The sequence below is a fragment of the Bubalus bubalis genome, chromosome 24 (assembly GCF_019923935.1).
Source record: "Bubalus bubalis isolate 160015118507 breed Murrah chromosome 24, NDDB_SH_1, whole genome shotgun sequence".
Classification (NCBI taxonomy): Eukaryota; Metazoa; Chordata; class Mammalia; order Artiodactyla; family Bovidae; genus Bubalus; species Bubalus bubalis.
Genome location: NC_059180.1, coordinates 20,878,963 through 20,903,476, shown reverse-complemented (window position 1 = coordinate 20,903,476; position 24,514 = coordinate 20,878,963). Strand labels below are relative to the sequence as shown.

The following is a 24,514-nucleotide window of genomic DNA, read 5'->3' as shown; positions in this document are numbered from 1 at the left end:
GCTGGTCTGTCGACCCGGGCGGGCTCAGCTCCCCGCTGCCCCCGGGCTCGGCCCCCTCACCCCTGTGGCCGGCGGATAGTAAGGCAGGAAGAGGCTCTCGGAGGCGCAGCTCTTCATGGCACCGTGCGTGTGTAGCAACAGCCGTGGGAAGCGGTTGGTAAAGTACTGGACAAAGCTGTCAGGGACAGAGCCCAGCGTCTGCCGTACCTCCTCTGGGAGCTCCCTGTAGTGGTGCTTCTGGAGGGTCGGAGCAGAGAGCCGGGGCTCAGCCGGACCAGGCCTCAGGCCTCCCCACTGTCCAGGCCCCTACCGAGCCCTGGAACACACCTTGTTTCTCACAGCACGAAGCAGGTCTCGCACCGACGTCCCCTTGTACGACCGGAACCTTCTCAGATCTGTGGGCAGGGAAGGCGTTGGCACAGCCGTCCCTGCTGGGGCGTCCCTTTGACCTCCTGGGCCCCCCAAGTCTGGCCTCTACCTGTCTGCAGTGGCACCGAGATGTGCTTGTGCCAGTCACTCCGGACCACCTCGGAGCCTCCTGCCTCGAGCGCCGTCACCAGGGGCCCCTGCTCAGGCTCCTTCTCCAGCCAGTCACTGACGTCCTAGGACCCACAGAGCTGCTGAGCCTCCTGACCAGGATTGGAGGCCACAGGCCAGGAGGGTCCAATGGCTGGGGGCGTGCAGCAGCCAGAGCTGCTCGGCTCAGGGTAAAGGACTGTTGCCTCCTGTCGAGTGGAGCTTCTCTGCTACACAGGGTCTAGTCCAACCTGTGACGGAGGCGCTGTTTTCCCCATTTTACAGACGAGCAAACAGGCTCAGTGACTCAAGGTCACAGAAGTGGAATGTGCTGTCTGGGCATGGGAATAGCATGAGAGATAACTAGGGCTGAAAGGAATGGGGTATGTCCTCACACCAGGGGCAGCTGAGCTTGGAAAGCGGTGCTGAGGAGACCATGCAGGGCTGAGAGGGCAGCGTTTGGGAATCTGGGCTCTGTCTTGGTTTAGATCAAAGAGCTGGGCTGCATGGAACACAGATGAGTCTCTTTCCCCCAGCCAACCTGGTTTCCCTTGCTCAGAACCCGAACTTTCTGAGGCCTCTCTCCATATTTCCAACTGACCTGGAAGAACTGGAGCTGCTTGGCTCTGTTCCAAAAGAAGGGGTGGGCAAGCACCTGGTGAGCAGAGGGGCGAGCCTGCGGCAGGGGGCTGAGCATGGCCTCCACCAGGTTCCGGGCGACGACCTGGTCTGCAGGAGCAAGAGGGAGGGGTGGCTTCAAGCCCGCCCAGCCTCTGCCTTGCTTACCCCCCTCCTCTGCCAGCCCAGGTCACCCTCACCGTGGGCCTCTTCCTCCAGGTGAGCCAGACAGGGAGCCCCCGCAAGGATGTTTGCCTGACGATAAAGACTCTCTCCGAAGGGGTGGCTGCCACCGGTAAGCACATAGTAGAACACGCAGCCTGCAGAGAAGATGTCCACTGCGCTGGTCTGGGGGCCAGAGGAACAAAGATGAGGAGGAGGTCTCTGCTCCAGGAAGTCTGCCTGGCTGTGCTCTGCCCGGGGCTGGTGTGGCAGCAGCCCAGGATTTGGTTCAGGCTAGAACTCAAGGATACTTCCCAAGAGGCATCTTCGTGGCCCTACATTCCCTCCCCTCTGCACTAGTGGAGGGGACGTGTGGTTTTTATCCAGAATCTTTGCACCCACTGAGCCTCTAGTTGAGGTCTCCACGCGTTATTCCTCCAGGTCTGGTGGGTGATGCTGACATGTCCGAGTGAAGCTAGCTGGGTGTGAGGCAATAAGGCAGCAGTGGGGACAGTGATCTGGTACCATCCCCATCCACAGCTGGCCTCTGGCACTCAGCTGCAGCTGGTTGCTTCCAGGGGACTTTCTCGGGTGGCAGAGCTTTTGATTTTGCAAAAGAATCCAGAAATCTAGACTTTTATGTGGAATTTCCGAGGTTAAAATGGTGGCTGCAAATTAAAAAAATCAAAACCCGCACAGGCTCCTAACATCAGTGCCCTGGTTCTTGGGCCTCCACGTTGCCACTTCTAGCTCTCGCTCTACTTCAGGGGTGGGGGTGACTCTGTCTGTTTGCCTGTGTGTTACTCTCATCCATGCCTATGACGTCCCCCTGAACACTGACTCAAAAATCTGTGATCCTGGGTCTCCAAGTGCCTCCGGGGGTCAGACACTGCTCTATGACTCAGTTACATTAGCTCATGTGCATGTGCGCATGCTAAATCACTTCAGTCGCGTTCGACTCTGCGATGCTATGGACGGTAGCCCGCCAGGTTCCTCTGTTCGTGGGATTCTCCAGGCAAGACTACTGGGATGGGTTACCATTTATTCCTCCAGGGGTTCTTCCTGACCCAAGGATTGAACCTGCGTCTCTAAAGTCTCCAGCATTGGCAGGCAGGTTCTTTCCCACTAGCACCACCTGAGGAAACCATTAGCTCATCTGATGCTCCCTCAAACCCTCCAATCTGGGTGGCTCTCCACTCTGGCTTCACAGTAAAGTCGCTGGGGGTCAGTTACTGGGTGTAGGGCCTGGGCACTTGGATTTTTTCAAGCTCCTCAGTGACTACACCACAGTAGAGATGAAAACCATTTTCTAGCTCTTCTCAACCTCGGGACTGTTGACATTTTGGACCAGATGATTCTTGGTCCTGGAGGACCGTCCTGTGCATTGGGTGTCTCACAAGCATCCCTGGCCTCTGCCCACTAGGTGGCAGTAGCAACTTCCTTTTCCCTGCCAGATGGACGACCCAAAAGGTCTCCAGACTTTGCCCAGTGATGGCAAAAGTCACCCCTGGTTGAGAACCACTGCCCTAGGGGAAAAAGGGAGGAGTTATCCCCACTTTACAGATTAAGAAACATCTGGGAGGAGTCACTGAAGGCCACAGAATGGGTGATCCAGAGCCCAGGCAGCAGAGACACTGGGTGGGGAGGCATGGCTGCAGCCTGGGGTGGCAGGACTCACAGGGCTGTCCGGAGGCAGGACCTGCAGGAGCTCGGGCGCCATCCAGCCTTCTGTGCCCGGGATGCCCGAGCGGAGGCTGAAGCTGCAGCGGCCGGCAGGCAGCTTCTTGCAGAGGCCGAAGTCTGAAAGGACCACTCTGCCTAGGCCCTGGCTGTCGGGCCCCGCAATGAGGACGTTTCCTGGCTTCAGGTCGCGATGCACTGTGAGAGCAGAGCAGAGCTGAGAGCTGAGGGGGGCAGGCAGGGGCTCAGAGGGAGGCCGGGAGGGGCCGGTACCTATGTGTAGGGAATGCAGGTGAGCCAGGCCCGCCATCAGCTGCTGCAGCACCATCCCGGGCTCCAGGCCCCAGCCGTCTGGCTCCGGGTGTTCCACGTACTGGGGAGCAGTGAGGGGCAGAGCATCACCCTGCGGCCCAGGACGCCTGGCCCCGCTCCCACCCCTGAGCGCAGGCCTCACCTCCCGCAGCGAGGCCCGGCAGAGCTCCAGAGCGATGTAGTGGAACTGGGGTCCCCGCTCAGTGCAGAAGTAGCGGAGCACGTTGGGGTGCCTGTCCGACTCCTGCAGCAGCTGCACCTCCCGCCGGACCAGACTGAAGCACTCACGGAGGAGCCGCTTGACCGCCACCGCCCGCCCCTCAAACTGTCCCCTGGGTGGGGGTCCAGAGGGCAGACGAAAAGGGAATTGTTAGGATCCATGCCCACCTTGGGGGTTCTTTCAAAGAGGTGCTCTCCAAGGGATAGTGGCCACCTCAGCCCAGCTCCTGGGTGCCACTCACCGGAAAACAAAAGTCCCACCGGCTCCGCGGCCCAGGACGTCCTTGGGGTTGAAGGAGATCTTCCCCACCACGGTGAGCTGCTCGGCTAGGGGGAAAGCAGAGGGGGTCTCAGGGGGCCTCTGCCCATGGCTGCCACCCCGCCCAGTCCAGACCCGTCTCCCCAACCTCGATCTCTCTCCAGCCTCCGGCTTCCATGCCCCTCCAGGTGCCAGACAGGGTCTAGTGCCTCAGGCTACCACTTACTCCAGGCAAGTGACCTAACCACAGTGCCCCGGTTTTCTCATCTGTAAAGTGGGACTATGTCAAGGATCCTGCATAATATTACTGTGAGGATTAATGGAAAAAAGGGTGGGGGGGAGGTCTGCTCTGCTGTCCTCTTTTATCATTTTTCCCTCTTCTGGCATTTCCTGCCCAGGTTTCTTTCCTTTCCTTACCTCCACCAGTTACTAATAAACCCTTTCGACTAAGGTATTGGCTTCAAATAGGAAAGTGAATTTTGTCAGCCGGAAGCATGATGAAGGTGAAGGCCATGGCAGAAAAGACTGTCCTGGGCGGGGGTTAAGAGGGGCGGGGAGCAGTGGGCATGTGGATGCTGAACTGTCTAGAATTAGTTCCAGGGAAGCAGGGAGCCCCCAGAAGGCCTTGGCTTCCCATTACAAAGGGTGGGGTTGGATTTTCCTGGTGGTCCAGCGGTTAAGAATCCGCCTGCCAGTGCAGGGGACACGGGTTTGATCCCTGGTTCGGGAAGATTCCACACACCACAGGACAACTAAACTCACTCTGCAGCTACTGAGCCCATGTGCTCTGCAAGAAGAGAAGCCACTGCAATGAAAAGCCCGTGCACCGCAACTAGAGAGGTAGCCCCCCGCTTGCAGCAACTAGAGGAAGGCCTCAGGAGCAATGAAGACCCAGCACAGCCAAAAATAATTTTTTTTTTTTTTTTTTTTTTTTAAGAAAGGGTGGGTGTGATTGGCTCAGGTAAGTGGAGGAATTGGGTGGTTACTGCTCTTCCTTTCGGGTCACCTGGGAGAGACCCCTCACAATGACCCAGGCACAGGGCAGGCTCCTGCTCAGCACCCAGGGGGCCCCATGCACACAGTTAAGTGCATCTTGTGCTTCTAGAGTTGTGTGCCCCTCCGTGGTCCTGAGAACACTCTCCCTAGGAAGAGCTGGCAGCTTTAGTCTCTAATCAGCTCTAGGAAAAAAGCAAATGAAAATCAGCGTCAGAGATCTGTGAGCAAAGTATTAAGCTGTCCCTCAGCACTGCTCTAGGTTATTTGCTTAAAAACTCTCTGCTGATGAGATGCAGGCAGTAAGTGAAATGTGTGTACCCTGAAATGTGTATACTCCACCCTCAGGAGTGTGGTCTTGGGGCCGTGCTGGAAGCACATCACACACAGGTAAGCTGGGCCTGTCTCTCTGGCAGCTCAGAAAGCAGGGGCAGAGTTACCGGAAAGCCTGTTTGGACAAGCCTTGCTCAGCTGGCTCCAGGTGAGGGTCCCTGAGTGCTTCCGGCTCCTCTTTTGTACCACTCTGTACCACTCGCTTGGTTCTGCTGGTTTCCTGTCTTTTTGCATGTCTGCCTCCCCTGCCTGGATGCCCTCGTGAACACTCACTATGTGCTTTCTGGGTTAGATTCAGAACTAACTCTAGATTCAGGAGGACCCTCAGTGCTGGGATGGAGGCCAGACTTCTGGCCATGAAGTTCTTGAATGCAGAAATAATGAATCAGGAGGCTCAGTCTGCACAAACATATTCACCATCATTTGCTCAGCCTTCTATATCATGATAACAGAGAAGCAACAAATACAGGAGAATTTCTAAAGGAATCAAAAGTTGTCACATGGTGGGGAAGTGATGTATGGTCAGAATCCCCTCTGAGATCCCCAGAAATATGTGAGGCACTGCGTTGCTTCTTTTACACGGCTTGGGAAACCATTCAAGCAGGTTACCTACTTCATGGGCATTGCCAAAATTCAAACAGATATCATCCCAAAGTTGACCTGCTTTTGAGTTCCTGGGCTGCTACTTACTGGCTTTGTGAGTCCGGGGTGGGAGTGTCATGAACCTTTCTGCCTTCAGTTTCCTCTTCTATAAAATCAGCATAATGATAGTATCCACCTTGTGAATATGACTTCATACATGCACAATATTTAGAACAGGGCCCAGTGTACAGTAAGTGCTATATAAATGTTAGCTCTCAGTTTTAGCTGGTTGTGCCAGCTTGATTGTGCCCACTTGCTGCTGAATGTACCATGTAGCCAGCAGTCCTGGAGGACACCCTACCAAGCACGTGTAGATGCATTGGTGGAGGTTAAATGAGAGTGGGGCAGAGCTCCACTGCAGATTTTGTGAACCATGAAAAGGTCCTGAGGAACGTTCCTTTCTCTGCACTGAGAGGAGGACCAAAGGTTCCAAGGTCAGAGTTCCTGACATAGATGTCCTAAGAACACGTTAGGGGCTGCCATAGGAGTGGAGGGCTTTTTTGGAGAGTGGTTCTCGAAGCTTTCCTGCCATCTGCCACATGTGTTTATTTGACTCTTCCTGCATGAAAGATTTCGATACACTGGACTCCAAATTGCTGCATATTGAATGGGCAAGTCCTAGCCATTAACTCTGCCTATACCTCATACCTGCTTAGCACATATTCACTCTGCATATATTTATTAAGAGTGCTGTCTAATCTAAGAATCTCTGATGGCCAGTGTCAGTCACTAACTCAACAGATAATTCCTGAGTCAAGCTCTGGTCCAGATTGCAGCAGTAAGCAAGGCAGGCTTAGCCCGAGCACCGGTTCTCCAGCTGGCCACAGTCCCCACCACTCCCTATTCTCTCTCCTATGTGACTGCTTCACTTCTCTGCTTTATCCATCTGACCCACCCGGAAGCATGAGTTTGCAACCCTCTTCTCAGCTTCCAGAATGTGCACCCTGCTTTCTCGCATTTCTGAACCTTCACCTGTGCTCTTGGGGCCACCTGGAAGGTTCCTGCTCCACTCTGCCCTGCTCACCTGGGTAATTTCTTCTTCTCTTTGGGATCACAGCCTAACTTCACTTTGAGGACACTTCCTATGTCCCCACATCAGAGCTCCATGACCCTCCTCTGTGTTCCTACAGCTCCCTGTATCCTTCCATCCCCATCACAGCATTTATCACAGCACTTAATAATTACCTGTCCCTTCCATGCTTTCCTAGAAGTTATGAAAATACCAAAGTAAAGCTTATTGAAACTTTAAAGAAAGTAAAAGAAATAGAAAGGTTTCTTTTAAGGTGCAGAGGGAACTCAATATTATATAGAGATTGTTACCACTGAGTTTTGTCACAAAATGACCACACTCTAGCTGGGTATTTTATTTTCTTAGATTCTTCTCCTGAAGCACTGATAATACTTTGATTGTTTTTTCACAGTGAGTAAAGAAGTTTAAGTATTTCATATAACAGGGGAGCCTGGATGAACCAGGGTTGGAATTCAACATCCTCTTTTCTCTTTTCCTCTGTGGGTTAGTGGTATCTACAGCCCCATGAGGGGACTGAAGAGATGTCTGGGGGAAGGAATTCCATCCCGTCAATAACTGGGTCTAGTAGACCGTGGTGGTGAGGGACAGTAAGGTCTTTTGACAAGAACCACCTGGGACGACATGGAATCTGGGTCATCTGGGGAAAGACTCAGCTTGAGTCACAAGGTCCAAGAAGAAGTGTTTCAGGGTGCAATGGAGTGTTGGGTGGACCCACCCAGAGCCACAAAAGTGACTGGAACTGCAACCTACAGGGCTCAGGCAACTCTGCGGTGGGGGGCTTTCTACAGGATCTGAGCCCCCAGGAAGGAAGCTGCTTTCCTCTCAGCACAGGATGTGGGGGGGGGGGTGGCGAACACAGGGGGAACTTCGGAAGCAGCATGGGAGCATCCCACCAGACATGGGGCGGACTTCAGGCTGAGTTAGCGGTGCAGCAGAGTAGCTCCAAGGTAGGAGGCAGTGGCTTGAGCAGTGCCAAAGAAGCAGGAGAGAAGCAGCGTGGACTGACCAATAAAAGCACATGTAAGCTCCCCTGGGGCATCCCACAGGTTCCAGAGGAAGCCTGAAAGGGCTTCTTTATAGGATGAAATTGAGAGAAGAGAGGAAAAATGTTAAAAAAAAAAAAATAAAAAGCCCTAAAGGGAAAAGGAACCAAAGGGTACCTAGGTAATTTACTATTATTATTATTATTACCAAATTGGATATTCTTTTAACACATATTAATAACATCAGCTTGGCATGATTTAATAATAGTGTTGATGGTAAACCAGTCATATGAGGTGATGTAATGGAGTAGGCGTTATCATTCCCACTTGACAGATGAGAAAACTGCAGCTCAGAGGAGTCAAGCAATTTATCAAAATTAACAGTGGACTTAGATCTATACCAGTTCTATCTGTATCCAGGGTCCCTGAACATAATGACAACAGCAAAAATGATGGCAAACATTTCTAGAGGGCTCCACTTCACAGCAGGCACTATTCAAAGTTCTCTCCTGTTAACTCACTTAGGGTTGGCTTCCCTGGTGGCTTCGTGGTAAAGAATCCACCTGCCAAGGCAGGAGATGTGGGTTGGATCCCTGGTCAGAAAGACCCCTTGGAGAAGGAAATGGGAAACCCACTCCAGTCTTGTTGCCTGGGAAATCCCATGGACAGAGGAGCCTGGTGGGCTACAATCAATGGGGTCACAAAAGAGTCAGACACAACTTGTTCAGTTCACGGACTGAACAACAGCAGTTGTTGTTCCAATAATCTGATTCTGGAGCTAAACCTGCCTCTCTCTTTTCTGTCCCTGACTCTGACATTTCTTGCTCATGTGAGCTCACCTTCAGGGTCTTCCAGTGGCTGGCCTTGCTCTGGGGGATTCTGAAGCTTCTTCTGGCTCTGAAGGGTGGCACTGGAGGGCTGGGGCTGAGCATCCTGTGAGATGTCAGAAGGGCCTGCAGGTGCGAGGGGAGCCTGGTGCTGCTGCTTCTCTGCCAACTGCTGCTGCTGCTGCTGCTGAAATATGGGGGCTGAAGAGGGCTCAGCCCTGGCCAGCCCTGCCCCATGATGGGCCCAGAAGCTGTGCCTGAGATGGCCAGTCCCTGGAGCATTGACATAAAGAGCACAGTATCGAGGGCTCTGGGAGCTGCTAAGAGGAAGGCAGGGGGTAGAACTGGACCTGGGTGTGGAGAAACTCGCTAAGTGGTCTTGGAGAGGAGCAGAGTTCCTCTAGGAAGACCATAAGATGGACCTGAGGTCAGAGGTGATGGGCTTACCTGCCTCATTAGGAAGAGAATCCATCCTCCCAGTAGGAGAGCAGTGAGACTGGCTGCCAGCAGGTCTTGGGGTCCCAGGCCTGGATACAGCGCTGAGGTTTTCTTCTCAGGATGCAGCTCCAGGTCCGGAGGTTCCTCCCGGCTCAGGCTCAGGAGCTGAGGACAAAGGGGCTTTCACTCTCAGCAGCCCCTCCTGCTATGGAACCCCTAACCCTTCTTTATCATGCAGTACAGGGCTGGGCTTAGCTGAAGGGGTGGAAAGTGAGTGGTCTACATGATGGCAAACCTGGCGCTCTCCGTGGTGCTGAAAATTGTGGTGCCCCAGGAGACCTGGGGTGTCACTAAAAAACCCAGATACTCTTCAGTTCAGTTCAGTTCAGTCACTCAGTCATGTCTGACTCTTTGAGACCCCATGAATTGCAGCACGCCAGGCCTCCCTGTCCACCACCAACTCCTGGAGTTCACTCAGACTCAGGTCCATCGAGTCAGTGATGCCATCCAGCCATCTCATCCTCTGTCATCCCCTTCTCCTCCTGCTCCCAATCCCTCCCAGCATCAGACTCTTTTCCAATGAGTCAACTCTTCGCATGAGGTGGCCAAAGTAGCTTTAGCATCATTCCTTCCAAAGAAATCCCAGGGCTGATCTCCTTCAGAATGGACTGGTTGGATCTCCTTGCAGTCCAAGGGACTCTCAAGAGTCTTCTCCAACACCACAGTTCAAAAGCATCAATTCTTCAGCGCTCAGCCTTCTTCACAGTCCAACTCTCACATCCATACATGACCAGTGGAAAAACCACAGCCTTGACTAGATGGACCTTTGTTGGCAAAGTAATGTCTCTGCTTTTGAATATGCTATCTAGGTTGGTCATAACTTTCCTTCCAAGGACTAAGCGTCTTTTAATTTCATGGCTGCAGTCACCATCTGCAGTAATTTTGGAGCCCCAAAAAATAAAGTCTGACGTTGTTTCCACTGTTTCCCCATCTGTTTCCCATGAAGTGATGGGACCGGATGCCATGATCTTCGTTTTCTGAATGTTGAGCTTTAAGCCAACATTTTCACTCTCCACTTTCACTTTCATCAAGAGGCTTTTGAGTTCCTCTTCACTTTCTGCTATAAGGGTGGTGTCATCTGTATATCTGAGGCTATTGATATTTCTCCCGGCAACCTTGATTCCAGCTTGTGCTTCCTCCAGTCCAGCATTTCTCATGATGTACTCTGCATATAAGTTAAATAAGCAGGGTGACAATATACAGCCTTGACGTACTCCTTTTCCTATTTGGAACCAGTCTGTTGTTCCATGTCCAGTTCTAACTGTTGCTTCCTGACCTGCCATCACCAAAAAATACAAGTATCTGCCTCCAGAGATTCTGAATTCAGTGAGGTTGGAGTGGGCTCCTAAGTGATTCTGATGAGCAACCAGATTTGAGAATCATGTCATTCTGAGAACAGAGCATGTCTGTTCCTTCTAACCTTGAACTACTAGCGACTCTTGTCCAGTCCTCTCCCAGGAGGGCATACTTTTATAGTTTTTCCATTTTCATTTTCTCACTTGATAAATCTTTTGCCACCTCTAAACTGAAGAATAAAGAAAACCGTGACCCATGTTTCACAATTTAGATAGCCAATACCGTTTTGACACTTGTAATGCTTTTTTCTGGCAATAACAACAAAAAAAGTTTTTCTTCTGAGAAACTGTGAGGTCAGTTGACCCACCTCAAATGTTATGCCTAGAAGCCTGAGGAAAAGGTCCAGGGCTGCCCATCCCTGCGGCATCTCCCCACAGGCCCTCTGCCCATCAAACACTGACCTCCAAGAAGAGAGTTGGAGCCTGGATGCTTTCTGAGGGTCTGGTCCCAGAAGCCCCACTCCCTGGGGTGGGATGGACTCTCAGCATGGTGGTGTGCAGGACTGGGGGTGGCTCATGGTGTCCTAAGGGGCAGGGACAAGGTCAGGGGGCTGAAGGTGACCTCAGCCTTCTAGCTCAGAAGCTGGGCTCACAGGTCCTTTAAGTTTGAGTGGAAGGGGTCTCACCAATGAGAAGCCACTGGCTAGGGAGGGCCACGCTGCCTGAGGGGTATCTGACAGCAGTGCTGGGTGAGCCCTCTCGCTCTCCTGAGACTTGCAGTGTCACCTCCTCTGTGGTGGGGCCATCGGTGGGGGCCAGGGTCAGGCCACGAGGCTATGGCAGAAGATGGAGAGTCCTGAGTGGTGGCGGGGGGCTTCTCTCCTGCTTCATCCCCTCTTTCCAGCCCCTCAGAGGCCCTTTCTCACCACTAGGGCCACCCCAGTGTGAACCAGTGCTTTAGAGACATAGAAGCCAGCTTCATCCTTTCCCACATACAGGGTCATCCTAGTGGGGGAGAGGAAAGGGGAGAAGAATGAGTGAAGGTGGCAGGCAGTTTCAGTCCCATCGTACTGGTGTCCTTCTATTGTTCCAGCCCACACGTACTCTGGCCTGGGTCACGTGACTTGCTTTGACCAATGAGATGATAGCAAATGAGACAATCAGAGGCTTGAGAAATGCTTGTGCATGGGGGCTTGCCTTCTCATGGGGTTCTTTGGAACCTGAGACCACCACAAGAGGAAAACAAGGTTACTGTGCAGCGTATGAGAGGCCTTATTTGATACCCCATAGGCCAAAGAATCCACTAAGTATGAGATAGGTGAGTGAAGCCATTCTAGATTGTCCAGGCTCAGCCAAGCTGCCAGCTGGCTGCCCAGACCAGAAGACCACTCAGCTGACCCACAAAATCTTGAAAAATAAGAAATGTTCATTCTGAAGCCCTAAATTTGGGGAGTGATTGGTTATACAGCAAAAGCTAATGATACAAACTCTACAATCATTGCTTCTAAATCTGTTTCTAGCCCAGACCTCTTCCAGGAGCTCAGTTTTCTAAATCTGAATTCATCACCTCATTCCTTACCTGCTTCTCTTCCTCCTCCCCTCTTCTTCCTCCTCCTCCTCCCCCACTTCCTCCTCTAGTGCCCCCTACCTTTGAAAACAACAGCACTCATGTGCTTCTAGAAACCTGATGGTAATTGGTGACTCCTTGCTCACAATCATCAAACTTTCTAATCACCAAATACTGTCTTCTCCTCTTAATATGTGTTAGCCTCCACTTATTTCCATCTCCACTGTTTCCGTCCTAGTCCAGAGTGTCTTCTGCCTGAACTAAGGCAATGTTCTGTGCCTGCTTCATCCCCACAGCACTAAGATGACTTAACACTGTAGCCAGTTATCTTTCTGAAATGAAAATATGATCAAATCACTTCTTTATCTAAAACCTTCCAATGCCTTCTCCTTAACCTTATCCTAAACCCTTCAAATGATCTGATAAGATCCCTGTTTAACAGCCTCAGACCTTGTTCTCTGCTCAGAGTTGTTCTCCAGCCTTGTTTTGTTAACTTACTCTGTTTCCTGGTTGCCATGATCTGTCTCTCTTGTTTTCTCTTCACCTTTTAGGTTTCAACTTGTATGTCCCTTCCTCTAGGAAACTTTCTATGATTGCCTCCTGCCCCAAGTCTTGATTTAGGTGCCCTTTTATACATTCCCATGATACAGTATACTTCTCTTATCTCTTCCCTTATCATACCATATCATGATTACCTCTTTACACCCCTGTCTCTTGCACTAGACTCTGAGATTTCTGTAGGTCAGAACACTGGCTATATTACTGTACTCCCAGAGCCTAGCAAGTGATTGCTACGTAGCAAATGCTCAATTAATATTGGGAGAACCAACTGAATTAATGGGTAATCCCTGATTTTCCCAGTCTGTCTCCTGGCTCCCCAAGATGGGGATACTAAGGTATTCGGTGTTATAAGGAAGGGTCATTTTTAAGGTTTTTAAAAATCAATAAACACATGTGCCTGTGCACTCAGTCGCTTCAGTTGAGTTCAACTCTTTGCGACCCTATAGACCATAGCCCACCAGGCTCCTCTGTCCATGGGATTCTCCAGGCAAGACGTTGGAGTGGGTTCCCATGCCCTCCTCCAGGGGATCTTCCTGACCCAGGGATGGAACGCGCATCTCCTGCATTGCAGGCAAATTCTTTACCACTGAGCCACCGGGAAAGCCCCAATAAACACACAGTACCTACCAATCAGAACAGATGCCTGCTGTAGCACTGGGATGGAGATACGGAGGCCCTCCCTTGGCCAGATTTTACCCTACCAGTTGCTGAACAGTGAGGCTATCCAGGGGTCCTGGGAGCACATGGTGGGCATGCAGGGCACTGGTTATTTACCAAACTGTTTGAAATACTGTGACCCTTGGTCCAGCTATACTGGTCTGTCATGGTTGGACATCACACCTGCCCATTGGACCTGGGCTACACTGGTCAAAATACTTCCAGAAGCTCCTCCCTGGCCCCCAGACATGGGTACTTACAGCAGCTGGGTGTCTAAGGCAGGGAAGTGGGTGGCCGTGTCCTGGAGGCCTGAGGCTGGCAGTCGGATGTGGCCCCAGCGGAGGGCGAGGAAGTGCAGGGTGTCTCGAGCCAGTGTGAGGTGGGGTAGCTGGCGCAGGTTCTCCTGGTGCCATGTGTAGATGCCCACCACAGGGACGCCCAAGTCCTGCGTCCATAGCACTGCCCCGCTCCCTGGGTCCACGGTCAGCAGCAGACCCATCCCACAGGATGCCAGGTAGCTCATGTCTGCCAGGAAAGATGGTGCAGAGATGTGGTCAGGGAGCCCTGCCCTGAGGCTCTTTGGAGCATCTTGGGGTGGGGAAGCTGCTTTGAGGATGGGCTGTCAGCAGGGCCCCTCAGGTGTGTGGAGGTCAGGTGAGATCACTGGAGGGTTATCAGGACATGGGAAGTTCACTGGGTCACTTTGATCAGGCTCAATGGGACAGTTGTGTAAGATGTAGGGGTAAGCTGAGGTCATCCAAAGGCAACTCCGGTGTGCGAATAAGTCCTTGTCACTTAGGATGTGGGGAAGTCAGTCATGGTCTGGCTTTTGGTCAGTCAGGGTGGTCTGGACACATGTGGGTAACATGGGAGTCATTTAGAATGTGAAGGGGGCTCAGTTAGGGGCCTTGTGGGTGTCACCTGTGATGTGTCAGGGTCGCCTGTATGAATTCTCAGGTGGAATGGTGGAGTCAGGGTCTGGGAGTGGTTTAGGGTACCTTTGGGGTCATTCAGGCATTTAGGAAGGGCAGTTACTATTATTTTTTTAAACACAACATGATTATATTTTAATACACAACCAAAATACCGAATACCAGAGTAAATTGATGGCAATAAAATACGGTGTTTCATTTATACTGCATGACAAATGGTTGACACCTTTAGTCATAAATGCGTTCTTAGAAACCAGTAACAAATATATTGATATACTAAGGGAAATGAAAAAAAAAAAAAACCCAAAACAGAAGGAAATGAAATAACACAAGTGACTACTATGGATTAAAGATATATGAAGATGACTGAGCTGAACAATAACAGAAGAAAAGCAATTTCTTTGTAATATTATACTACCCAAGATTGCAATGGCACCCCACTCCAGTACTCTTGCCTGGAAAATCCCATGGACAGAGGAGCCTGGTAGGCTGCAGTCCATGGGGTCGAGAAGAGTCAGACACGACTGAGCGACTTCACTTTCACTTTTCACTTTCATGCATTGGAGAAGGAAAGGGCAACCCACTCCAGTGTTCTTGCCTGGAGAATCCCAGGGACGGGGGAGCCTGGTGGGCTGCTGTCTATGGGGTCACACAGAGTCGGACATGACTGAAGTGACTTAGCAGCAGTAGCAGCAGCAGGAAGCATGCCCACACAGGAAAGGGCAGTCATTATATCAAGGAGGGTGGTGACTCTAGGGGCAGTCACTCAGGGTCATCTCTCATCTCTGTCAACACTGGGGGTCAGTTGGGGCACACAGATGGGGACTGCTCAGGTGTGCAGGGGTTGCTTGGGGGTCACTTGGGGTCTGAGTAGCACCCAGGGTGACCTGGCTGAGCTCACTGCAAGTGTGAAGGACTCAGGATGCTGAAAGCTTCTCAGGGTACAGGAGGGTCAGAGGCTGTGTGCTGAGTGGGTGACCTAGGCTGTCCATCAAGAGGGTGGCATTCAGTATGTGGGGTTCCTCAGGGGGTGAGATGGGTCTGAAGGTGGTGGGGCTTAGTTGTGGATGCCACTCAGGGTTCCTTGAGTTGCTCTAAGGTGGGGCCAGGGCAGGGAGACACTCACATTTACCAGGCGAGCCATCCACGGGGGGTGCGGAGTAGCGGCGGAAGGTGGTGTTCCAGCGCAGGGCCGGGGTCCTGGGGTCGTGCATGGTGACCGTGTACTCTGGGGACACCCAGAAGCAGGGTTACCAGGAACGCCCACGTGACGCTCCTCCACCCCTACCCGGGGGACCTCATTTTGTGGAGGCAGGGGCTTCCCGAGCACCCAGCCTGGAGGCCGGACTCTGTGAGCATCACCATGGCCGGACCAGGTTTGCTTTGTTACTGCCGTGTCCCTGGCTCCTCCTTCAGTGCTCAGTGACAAGTTTGTTGACTGACAGAGTGATTCACTGGCTCGAACTCAGCGTGGAGAGCAACTGCCAGGCCTGGGCAGAGCCAAAGCGGGGGCTGTCCCGAGCTTGGGGAGCAGCTGGGGTCTGACTCACGTGTCCGGCCGATGTAAAGGCGGGGGGTAGAGGGTCGCTCTGTGGTCAGTGTCATCTGCGTCTTCCCTGACTCAGGGTCCACCACAAACCAGGCATCCTGCTTCCGGCCTGTGGAGGTAGGAAGGGTGCCTGCTCTCTAGATGGGCTAGATAGGGCATGCAGCCTGTCCGCGCCATGCCCCGCTGGCCTGGCTGGACCTTGGTCCTATCCCTGCTGGACTAGGACCCCGGGCTGGAGGGATGCTTACCTGTGTAGAAGACGCCATCAGAGCTGCGACATGGGGAGGCATGAACCAGCTCAGGGATGGTGAAGGGCAGCCTCTGGGGAGCGGGAAGAGCAGAGAAACACATGCAACCTATTCGCTGGGCACAACAATGATCATATCCATTTCCCGAGAGCTGAGTCACTTGGCTAATGTCACACAGCTGTAAGTAGCAGAGCCAGCTTCCAGAACCTGCACAATTAACCACTCTGCTACATGACCTCCGAAGGAGCTGCAGTAAATCCCACCCCCAGCACCAAGATGCCACCTGATCATTCGCTCCTGGACTAACAACCTCAGAAACACTCGCTGAGACTTGAAAATTTCAGTGGCCATGATGGCCTTGGAGATGCTGGGTAACTGTGCCAGATTAAGAGACACCCAGGAGACAAGGCTGGCCTCCTTGGTGGCTCAGATGGTAGAGAATCTGCCTGCAATGCAGGAGACCTGGGTTTGATCCCTGGGTCAGGAAGATCCCCTGGAGAGGGGCATGGCAACCTGCTTCAATATTCTTGCCTGGGAAATTCCATGGACAGAGGAGCTGGTGGACTACAGTCCATGGGGTTGCAAAGAGGTGGACACGACTTAGCGACTAAGACTTTCACTTTCAAGAGACATGAGGGCCAGATGCAAGGGGTGGTCTTGGTTCAAGTTCTGGACTGAAAACAATAAAGCACACCACTGGGACACTTGAAAAAATTAATGTGGGACTTCTCTGGTGGTCCAGTGGTTAAGAATCCACCTGCAAATGCAGAGGATACGGGTTTGATCCCTGCTATGGGGAGATCCCACATGCTCCACAGTAACTAAGCCCGTACACTATAACAACTGAGCCTGAGTGCTCTGGAGCCTGTGAGATGCAACTAGAGAGTAGCTCCCGCTTGCCACACAGCCAAAAACAAATAATTGATTAAATAAAGTCTTTTTAAAAATGAAACATTAATATGGATGTGGATTAGATAACACTATTGCCTCAATGTTAAATCTCCTGATTTTGAGAATTTACACTCAGGTTGTATAGGAGAAAGTCCTTGTTTAGGAATACACAATGATGCTTTAGGAATAAAGGGGTAGAATGTCTGAAACTTTTTCTCAACGAGTTCAGAAAAAGAAATTTTATATATACACATGTAATAGTATCTGTCTATATCTATAGATAAACACATGTGCAATATTATCAATCTATATCTCTTAAGATAGAATAATATATATTTTATATATACATGTTTAATATTATCTATATCTATCTATTAAGATAGAATAATACAAATTTTATATATATGAAAGTGAAAGTGCAAGTCACTCAGTCATGTCTGACTCTGCAATCCCATTGACAGTCCATGGAATTCTCCAGGCCAGAATACTGGAGTGGGTAGCCTTTCCCTTCTCCAGGGGATATTCCCAACCCAGGGATAAAACCCAGGTCTCCCGCATTGCAGGCGGATTCTTTACCAGCTGAGCCACAAGGGAAGCCCAAGAATACTGGAGTGGGTAGCCTATCCCTCTCCATCTGATCTTCCCGATCCAGGAATCGAACCGGGGTCTCCTGCATTGCAGGCAGATTCTTTACCAACTGAGCTATCAGGGAAGACCTTTATATACATATATATATGTATATATACACATATATACACACATACATGTAATATTATCTATCTATATCTATCTACTAAGAGAGAATAATAAAGTGAAAGTGATAAGATGTTTAAAAAAATCGATGCAGCTGGGCAAAGGGAATAAACAATTGCTCTGTACTCTCCTTGCATTTTTTTTCCTTAGGTTTGAAATTATATCAAAGTGAAAAAAAAAATCCCTAAACTCCACATACAGAGCTCTTAGAAGACAGTGCCCCAGGCACAAACATGTACTGAGTCAGAACGGACAACAAAAGAAGGCAATACAACCTACAGCTGGCGTGTAAGGTTAGTGCTGTGATAGGGGAGCGCAGAAGCTGAGGGTACCTGATGCAGGTGGGCAGGACGGAAGGACTGAAGGAGGACGTTCAGTGGTGCGTTCATTCATTCAGTCATTTCACCTATTACTAGCTGGGTGCTGGGGCCCAAGTGCCTTTCTGCACAGAGTTACATTTCCGGTGTGTGTGATAATAAACAAACAAAAGCACATAAACGACGATGCCGGGTAATGGTAACTGTTATTAAAACAAACTCAGAAAGCTAGGATAGAGTGATTAGAGGCGCTATTTCACATAGGGAGGCTAGAGAGTAAGAACTCAATCCAAGGGAGCAGTGAGGCTCAGGAGCATGTGGAGGGCAGAGGGACAGAATGCTGAGACCACCAGCAGGGCCACCTACTGACAAGCCCAAGTGGCATGTTTGAGGAACAGCCAGTGTGCTGGGAGTGGGGATGGAGAAGGGCAGACGGAAGTGGAGGCAAGCTGGAGGCAAGATCACGGGCTGGAAAGGAGTTTGGATTTTAAATTGGGTCTTGGGGGATGAATAGGAACCAGCATGAGGAAGGGGAGCACGTTTCACAAATATTCTGGTTCTCCTTCTGGGCCCTGGTGAGATTACCCTTCTTTTGTGCTTAAAGTGGGCACAGCCATGAAACCCAATTTAGCCGAAGGGAGGGTGCAGAAGAAACCATGTCACTTTCCAAACTCTTTGCTGCGGGAGAAGCCCAGGTTGAGACGGAGCATCTGACAGCTTGGGTCTGCAAGAGACCATAGTGGACAGAGCCCCCAAGGACCCACATGGGTCACACGGTGTGAGCAAGACAGCAAGCCCTGTGGATCCACGGGGATGTATGTGCTGTTACTGCAGCAAGCTGGAACCCAGGCAGTCTGGAACCCTATGGGGAAAATCTGGGTGAAGCCCCAGAGCTGGCATATTCAAGAAATTAATCAGTGTGAGTGTGTGCACGTGTGTGTGCACATAGGTGCCCGTGGGTGAGTGAAGATGCTGCAGGAGTGAGCTGGTCCTGATGTGCTTTGTTGGGGCAACTGGACTTTATCCCAGACGCAGGGGAGTGATGTCACCGACAGCCACACCTGCCCCATGAGACCCGATGGCGGACACACAGCTGGATGAACAGGAGGTCTGCTCTCTGCCTCTCTCCTGGGAGACACACTCGTGTGGATCCCATCAGTGGCCGCCCTGTGCTCTGGCTTCCAGTGGGGCTGGGATAAGGGAAGGGGCAGGGACAGGGGGAGGGTTCCCTGGGCTCCTCTCCCAGAGTCATCGTGGGCTGGCTGTGCCTCTCCCCCAAAGGCCTCCTGTCACGTGGTCCTCTCCCCAAAGCCCTTCCAGCTCCAGGTAGTGATAACTGCTCCCCCCACTGTCTTAGAGCTGATAAATAGCACCCCATGGTACTACCCTCTCCTACCCTCGGCCCCGTGGGTAGCTCAGCTGATAAAGAATTTGCTTGCAAAGAAGGATACCCCAGTTCAGCTCCTAGGTCGGGAAGATCCCCTGGAGAAGGCATAGGCAAGGCTACCCATTCCAGATTCTTGGACTTCTCTGGTGGCTCAGACAATAAAGAATCTACCTGCAATGAGGGAGACCTGGGTTCTATCCCTGGGTTGGGAAGATCCCCTGGAAGAGGGCATGGCAACCCACTCCAGTACCATTGGGGCAAACTTCGGGAGATGTTTTGGAGAGATGGCGAGGGACAGAGAAGCCTGGAGTGCTGCAGTCCATGGGGTCGCGAAGAGTCAGACACGACTGAACAACAACAACACTAGGCCCCCATCTTTGTAAGTAACCCCATTAATAAAACGTCCTTAAGCTCTCCAGTAGGAGGGTGCTGTCTATTTGCTGCGGCCTGCCTGTTGGACACACCATGGACACACCAACATCTCTTATCAACTCAGTTTCCTAATCACAGAGTAAGCCCGTCCTGGCAGGCCTCCCATGGCACAGTCAGAGCTCTAGACACTGCCGGCCTCTGCGCTTGGCCACGTGACCAGCTTTGGCTGATGAGACATTAGCGAATGTGATACAGGCAGCCTCCCTATCCAGGGGTTCCGCACCCACAGATTCAACCAATTGCAGATTGAAAATATTTTTTTTGGAAAGAAAAAAAAAAAGCTTCAGAAAGTTCCAAAAAGCAAAACTTGACTTTGCTGCACACCTGGCAACTGCTTACATGACATTTACATTGTATTAGGTCTTATAAGTAATCTAAGATGGTTTAAAGTATATGGGAGGATACCTTTAGGTTATATGCAAATACTGTGCCATTTTACATAAAGGATTTGAGCACCCTCTAATTTTGGTGGTGGGAGCTTGACCTGGAACTGATCCTCTGTGGATACTAAGGGATAAGAGAATAAGCAAAGCTTGAAAACTGCTCATGCCCTGGCCTTGCCCCCTCCTGCTGCTTCTGATTCCCTTGTTGATACCACGTGAACAAGTCCAGACTTGTCTGCTTAAAGATGAGAGACCCCTGGCCCAGTGGCCCCTGTCCAAAGCCAGCCAACTACCAACCAGCTTTCAGAAAAAGAGCCGGCTGACCGACAGCTGACCACAGATGCTTGAGCAAGACCACCCGGCTGAGTCCAGCCTCAACTGTCATCCCACGAAAATGAGTTAAATAAACTGTCTGCATTTGAAGTTTGAGTTTTGGGGCGACGTGTTATTTAGCAAAAAGTAACTGATACATGGGCTTCCCAGCAGTAAAGAATCCACTGGCCATTGTAGGAGATGCAGGTTCGACCCCTGGGTAGGGAGGATCCCCTGGAGAAGGGCATGGCAACCCACTCCAGTACTCTTGCCTGGAGAATCCCATGGACAGAGGAGCCTGGTGGGCTGCAGTCCACAATGTTGCAAAGAGTAGGACATGACAGTAACTAAACAACTAATACATAGGTTTCCCCTAAAAACCCTCAGAGCCCCTAGAGAAGCTCCTGACACTCTCAGCGACCTGACAGTCAGCCTGCTGTACAGATACAGCCAGAGCCAGCCCCCCACTCCCAACCTCGACAGACAGCCTCCAGACAGCCTCGCCCTGGTGCTCTCAGACTTCATCCTCTGCAGGACACTCAGATTCTGGCCCTACAGCCCCCTCGGTGCCCTGGCTTACAGAAGTCCCGATCCTTGCCCATCCAAGCACAGTACGCAACACACCATTAATCCCTGTTGCTTCTGGGTCCCCAAGATGTACAGGCTGCCATCAGCTGGGTCTGAGAGAAAGACGGTCCTGTGGGGCAGAGGAACAGGGGAAAGGTTTGTTCATGCCCCCTGATTCCAAGAGGGCCCCTTCCCTCCAACTTCCCTGCCAGTAGGAGCCCACCCCGACAGGAGGCACCACAGAACTCCAGACCCAAAGTTCTTCCCTTCCTTCCAGCCCACCTGCCCCTCCAGGCAACCCTGGCTTCCTCATCTCCCAGCTGTCCGTGCCCTGAGAGAGCCCAGTCCACTTACTCTGTGACGTACATTGGCCCCTGGATGATGGGATCTGCAGGAACAAGGACACGACCATGAGCAGTCCCTCCAGACTCTCCGTTGAAAGGCATACCTCACATTGGTACTTACCGTGTGCCAGACACCAAGCGAGCATTTTGTCATGAGCGTAATGTAATACCTCTCCTGTAGGGAGGGTCGTTACCCTTGGCCCTATTTTACAGGTGACGACATTGAGGCTCAGAGAGGTGAAGTGACTTTTCCAAGGCCACACAGCCTGGGTAAATGGTAAAGCTGACTGAAGACACCTGAGTATTGGATTCGAGACCCCATGCTCTTATCCTGAGATGATCTCCCCCAGCTCGAGGTCCAAGGAGTGACAGCCCTTCTTTACCATCTTTCAGCGTCCACTTCAAGTCTCCTGTCTGCTTGCTCAGGGCGTGGAGACTTCCATCCAGGGTGGACACAAACAGGAGGTTCTCTGGCGTGAAGCTCTGAACCTGCAGTGGAAACAAAGCCTTCTGAGAGGCCTGGCACCACCCTAGTCCTTGTTCCAGGCAGGGACTCCCTGTCTCCCAGAGGGAAACAGAAAGAAGGATGGATGATTGGGAAAGCTGTTGGCTCCACCCCCTGATCTCCAAGACCCTAGAGAGGGGCGACAGTGGGAGCTGGGAGCCTGGCTCCTTTACAAAAGGACATCAGTGGCTCTTACAGCCTCCCTAAGAGACTGATGCTTTTATTAAAAATTTTTATTTGGCTTAGCTGGATTTTAGTTGCAGCATGAGATCTTCCCTGGTGGCTCAGACAGTAAAGAATCTGCCTACAATGCAGGAGACTCAGATTCAACCCCTGGGTCAGAAAGATCTGGAGAAGGAAATGGCAACCCACTCCAGTGTTCTTGCCTGGAGAATTCCATAGACAGAGGAGCCTGAAGGATTATAGTCCATGGGGTCGCAAAGAGTTGGACATGAGTGACTAACACATTCACTTTCACTTGAGGGCTCTTGGTTTGGCACACAGGATCTAGTTCTCTGATCAGGAATCGAACCCAGGCCCCCCGCCATTGGGAGCACAGAGTCTTCAGCACTGGACCACCACAGGAGTCCAGAAAGAGGTGCTATTATTCTTACCACTGTACTAAGGCTCAGAAAAGTTAGGAAGTTAGGTAATCAGCCTAAAGCCACACAGATAAATGGCAGGACTGGGACTTGAACCACCATCTCTCTAGTTCCAGCACCTGGTCCCTTTCTCCTTGGCTTCACTGTCTGCCTCTCTGGGGAAGACCCATTCTGCGCCCCCGCCCCCCAAACCGGCCCAGCTACTTTTGGTGCCAGCCTGCAGGGGGCCCCCTGGATCAAGGCTGGGGGTGGCCACGGTAGGGAGGCTGGCCCCCGCTGAGCTAACTCACCTGCTCCAGCCCTTCCTTGAGCAAACAGGGTGGGGCTGAGCTCCTAGCAGGAACTCTAACATCCGGGTGGCCCTGCTGCACCTCTGCAAAGGCCACATCCTGCCCCTGGACCCTCAGGTTTGGGGGCAAGCCAATGGTTTTGGAGTAGAGTCAGGAAGCTGCCTCTGAGCCTTCTCTTTTTCCGCCCTGTTTTGTGATCTGCCACATGGCAGGAGGGAGACTGTCCTGGGCAAGAAGCTGCAGACTGAGTCCACAGTTGAGTTTTGTTTGACCATCAGGGGGTTTAAAATTTTGTCTACAGTTAGCTACCAATTTCTAAAAATTGGAAAGATTTCACTTAAAAAGTCAAGTTTCTAATTTTTGTCATTTCTAGCTTTTTTTCTCATTTTTTTTTTTTCCTGGAAATACCCAATCTGGCCACACTGTGCTCACATTCCTAGATGGCAACCATGGGGTGGGTCTCAAGCTGGAAGTGGGCCTGGGTGGCACGAGCAGTTGCCTCTGTGTGTGTGTGTGTGTGTGTGTGTGTGTGTATGTTAGTTGCTAGTGGTGCCTGACTCTCTGTGACCCCATGAACTGTAGCCCTCCAGGATCCTCTGTCCATGGAATTCTCCTAGCAAAAAGATCGGAGTGGGTTGCCATTTCCTTCTCCAGGGTATCTTCCCCACCCAGGGATCAAACCTGGGTCTCCCAGGTTGCAGACAGATTCTTTACCATCTGAGCCACTTGGGCACAGTTGCCTCTGGGAGCCCAATAACTGTTCTGGGGGTTATAGGTTAGAGTCTTGGGTTGTAGTCCTGGCTTTTCCCTCTCACTGCATTTCTGTAAGACTGGACTTTTCCGCTCCCGGCACGGTTGAACCAGATTCCCATAAGTCCAGCTTACTTATCCCAGAGGTTGTAAGTTCGGGGTCCAGTCACAGGTAAGGGGGAGTGCTGTGATCCCCCTGAATTTGTAAAAATCGGTGTGTGGGCGCACTTCTCCACAGGGGACCTTTGAAGTTCCAAGGAAGCCGGGTTCCAGAAGTTTTAAGAGGCCTGGCAGGAAAGCGAGGGCCCCCTCCCTCGGTCTGTTCCCTCTTCCCACACCCCCACGCCGCAGGAGGGGCGGGATGCTGGGTCCCCTCTGCAGCTCGTGGGGCAACTAACAACTCCCCCAGACGAGGAGGTTTTCTCCGGCTAGGGGCTGACTTGGGGCCACCCGGACCCGGGGGAGGGCGAGGCGCCCCCTGTGGCCCCGCCGCACCCCCGGACGCCTGCGCCCCCGACCGGAGCTTGGAGGCTCCGCGGCCGCCCGCTTCTCACCTGGGGCCTGAGCGTCCCGAGGAGCGCCGCGAGCTGGAGCAGGAGCGGGAGCCACGGGCCGGACCCCCCGGCCGCGCTCGCCATAGCCCGCGTAGACGGCCGCCACACGGCTGGCCCGGTCCCTCGGTGCCTCCGGGGAACCGCCCGGCCCCCGCCCGCCCGGAGGAGACTCCGCCCCAGGCTGGGCCAGCTGGGTGCTCGAGCCAGGACGCAACCTCAGCGGCTGTTTCCCTCCTTCCCCTGCCCTTCCCATCGCACTCACACCCGCAACCACCGGACACCCCGCGAAGGATGGCTCCGAGCTTTCCTGGGAAAGGCATTTTCCCAACGGAGGCCCTTATGGAGAATTTCCCACCTGCCAAGTATTGTACCAAGTGCTTTTACATCCGTCATTAACTCACTGACTCTTCACGACACTTCCAAGGTAAAAGCTGAGGCTCAGAACTCGGATTCGAACTCACATGTCTGACCTCAGAGCTTGCGCTGTTTGTTACTATGCTAGCGGCCTCTACTGAGAGATGATGAAATACAAATCAATTACTCGTT

At 52.0% G+C, this 24,514-nt stretch overlaps 1 protein-coding gene across 1 annotated transcript; it reads right to left on the bottom strand.

Moving 5' to 3' along the window:
- Positions 1-24: 24 nt before the first annotated feature.
- Positions 25-24,134, bottom strand: ERN2 (endoplasmic reticulum to nucleus signaling 2). Its single transcript, XM_045164267.1, has 22 exons — positions 23,969-24,134; positions 21,651-21,756; positions 21,278-21,311; positions 20,981-21,053; positions 15,882-15,954; positions 15,635-15,742; positions 15,211-15,312; positions 13,413-13,677; positions 11,294-11,372; positions 11,054-11,201; positions 10,830-10,951; positions 9,022-9,177; positions 8,587-8,761; positions 3,750-3,834; positions 3,431-3,620; positions 3,250-3,349; positions 2,975-3,174; positions 1,335-1,482; positions 1,118-1,245; positions 479-602; positions 328-395; positions 25-237 (listed from the first exon to the last, which is right to left on the bottom strand). Exons 1-22 carry the CDS (start codon positions 24,050-24,052, stop codon positions 25-27), a joined length of 2,781 nt encoding a protein of 926 aa, XP_045020202.1. The 5' UTR covers positions 24,053-24,134.
- Between the last annotated feature and the right edge of the window lie 380 nt (positions 24,135-24,514).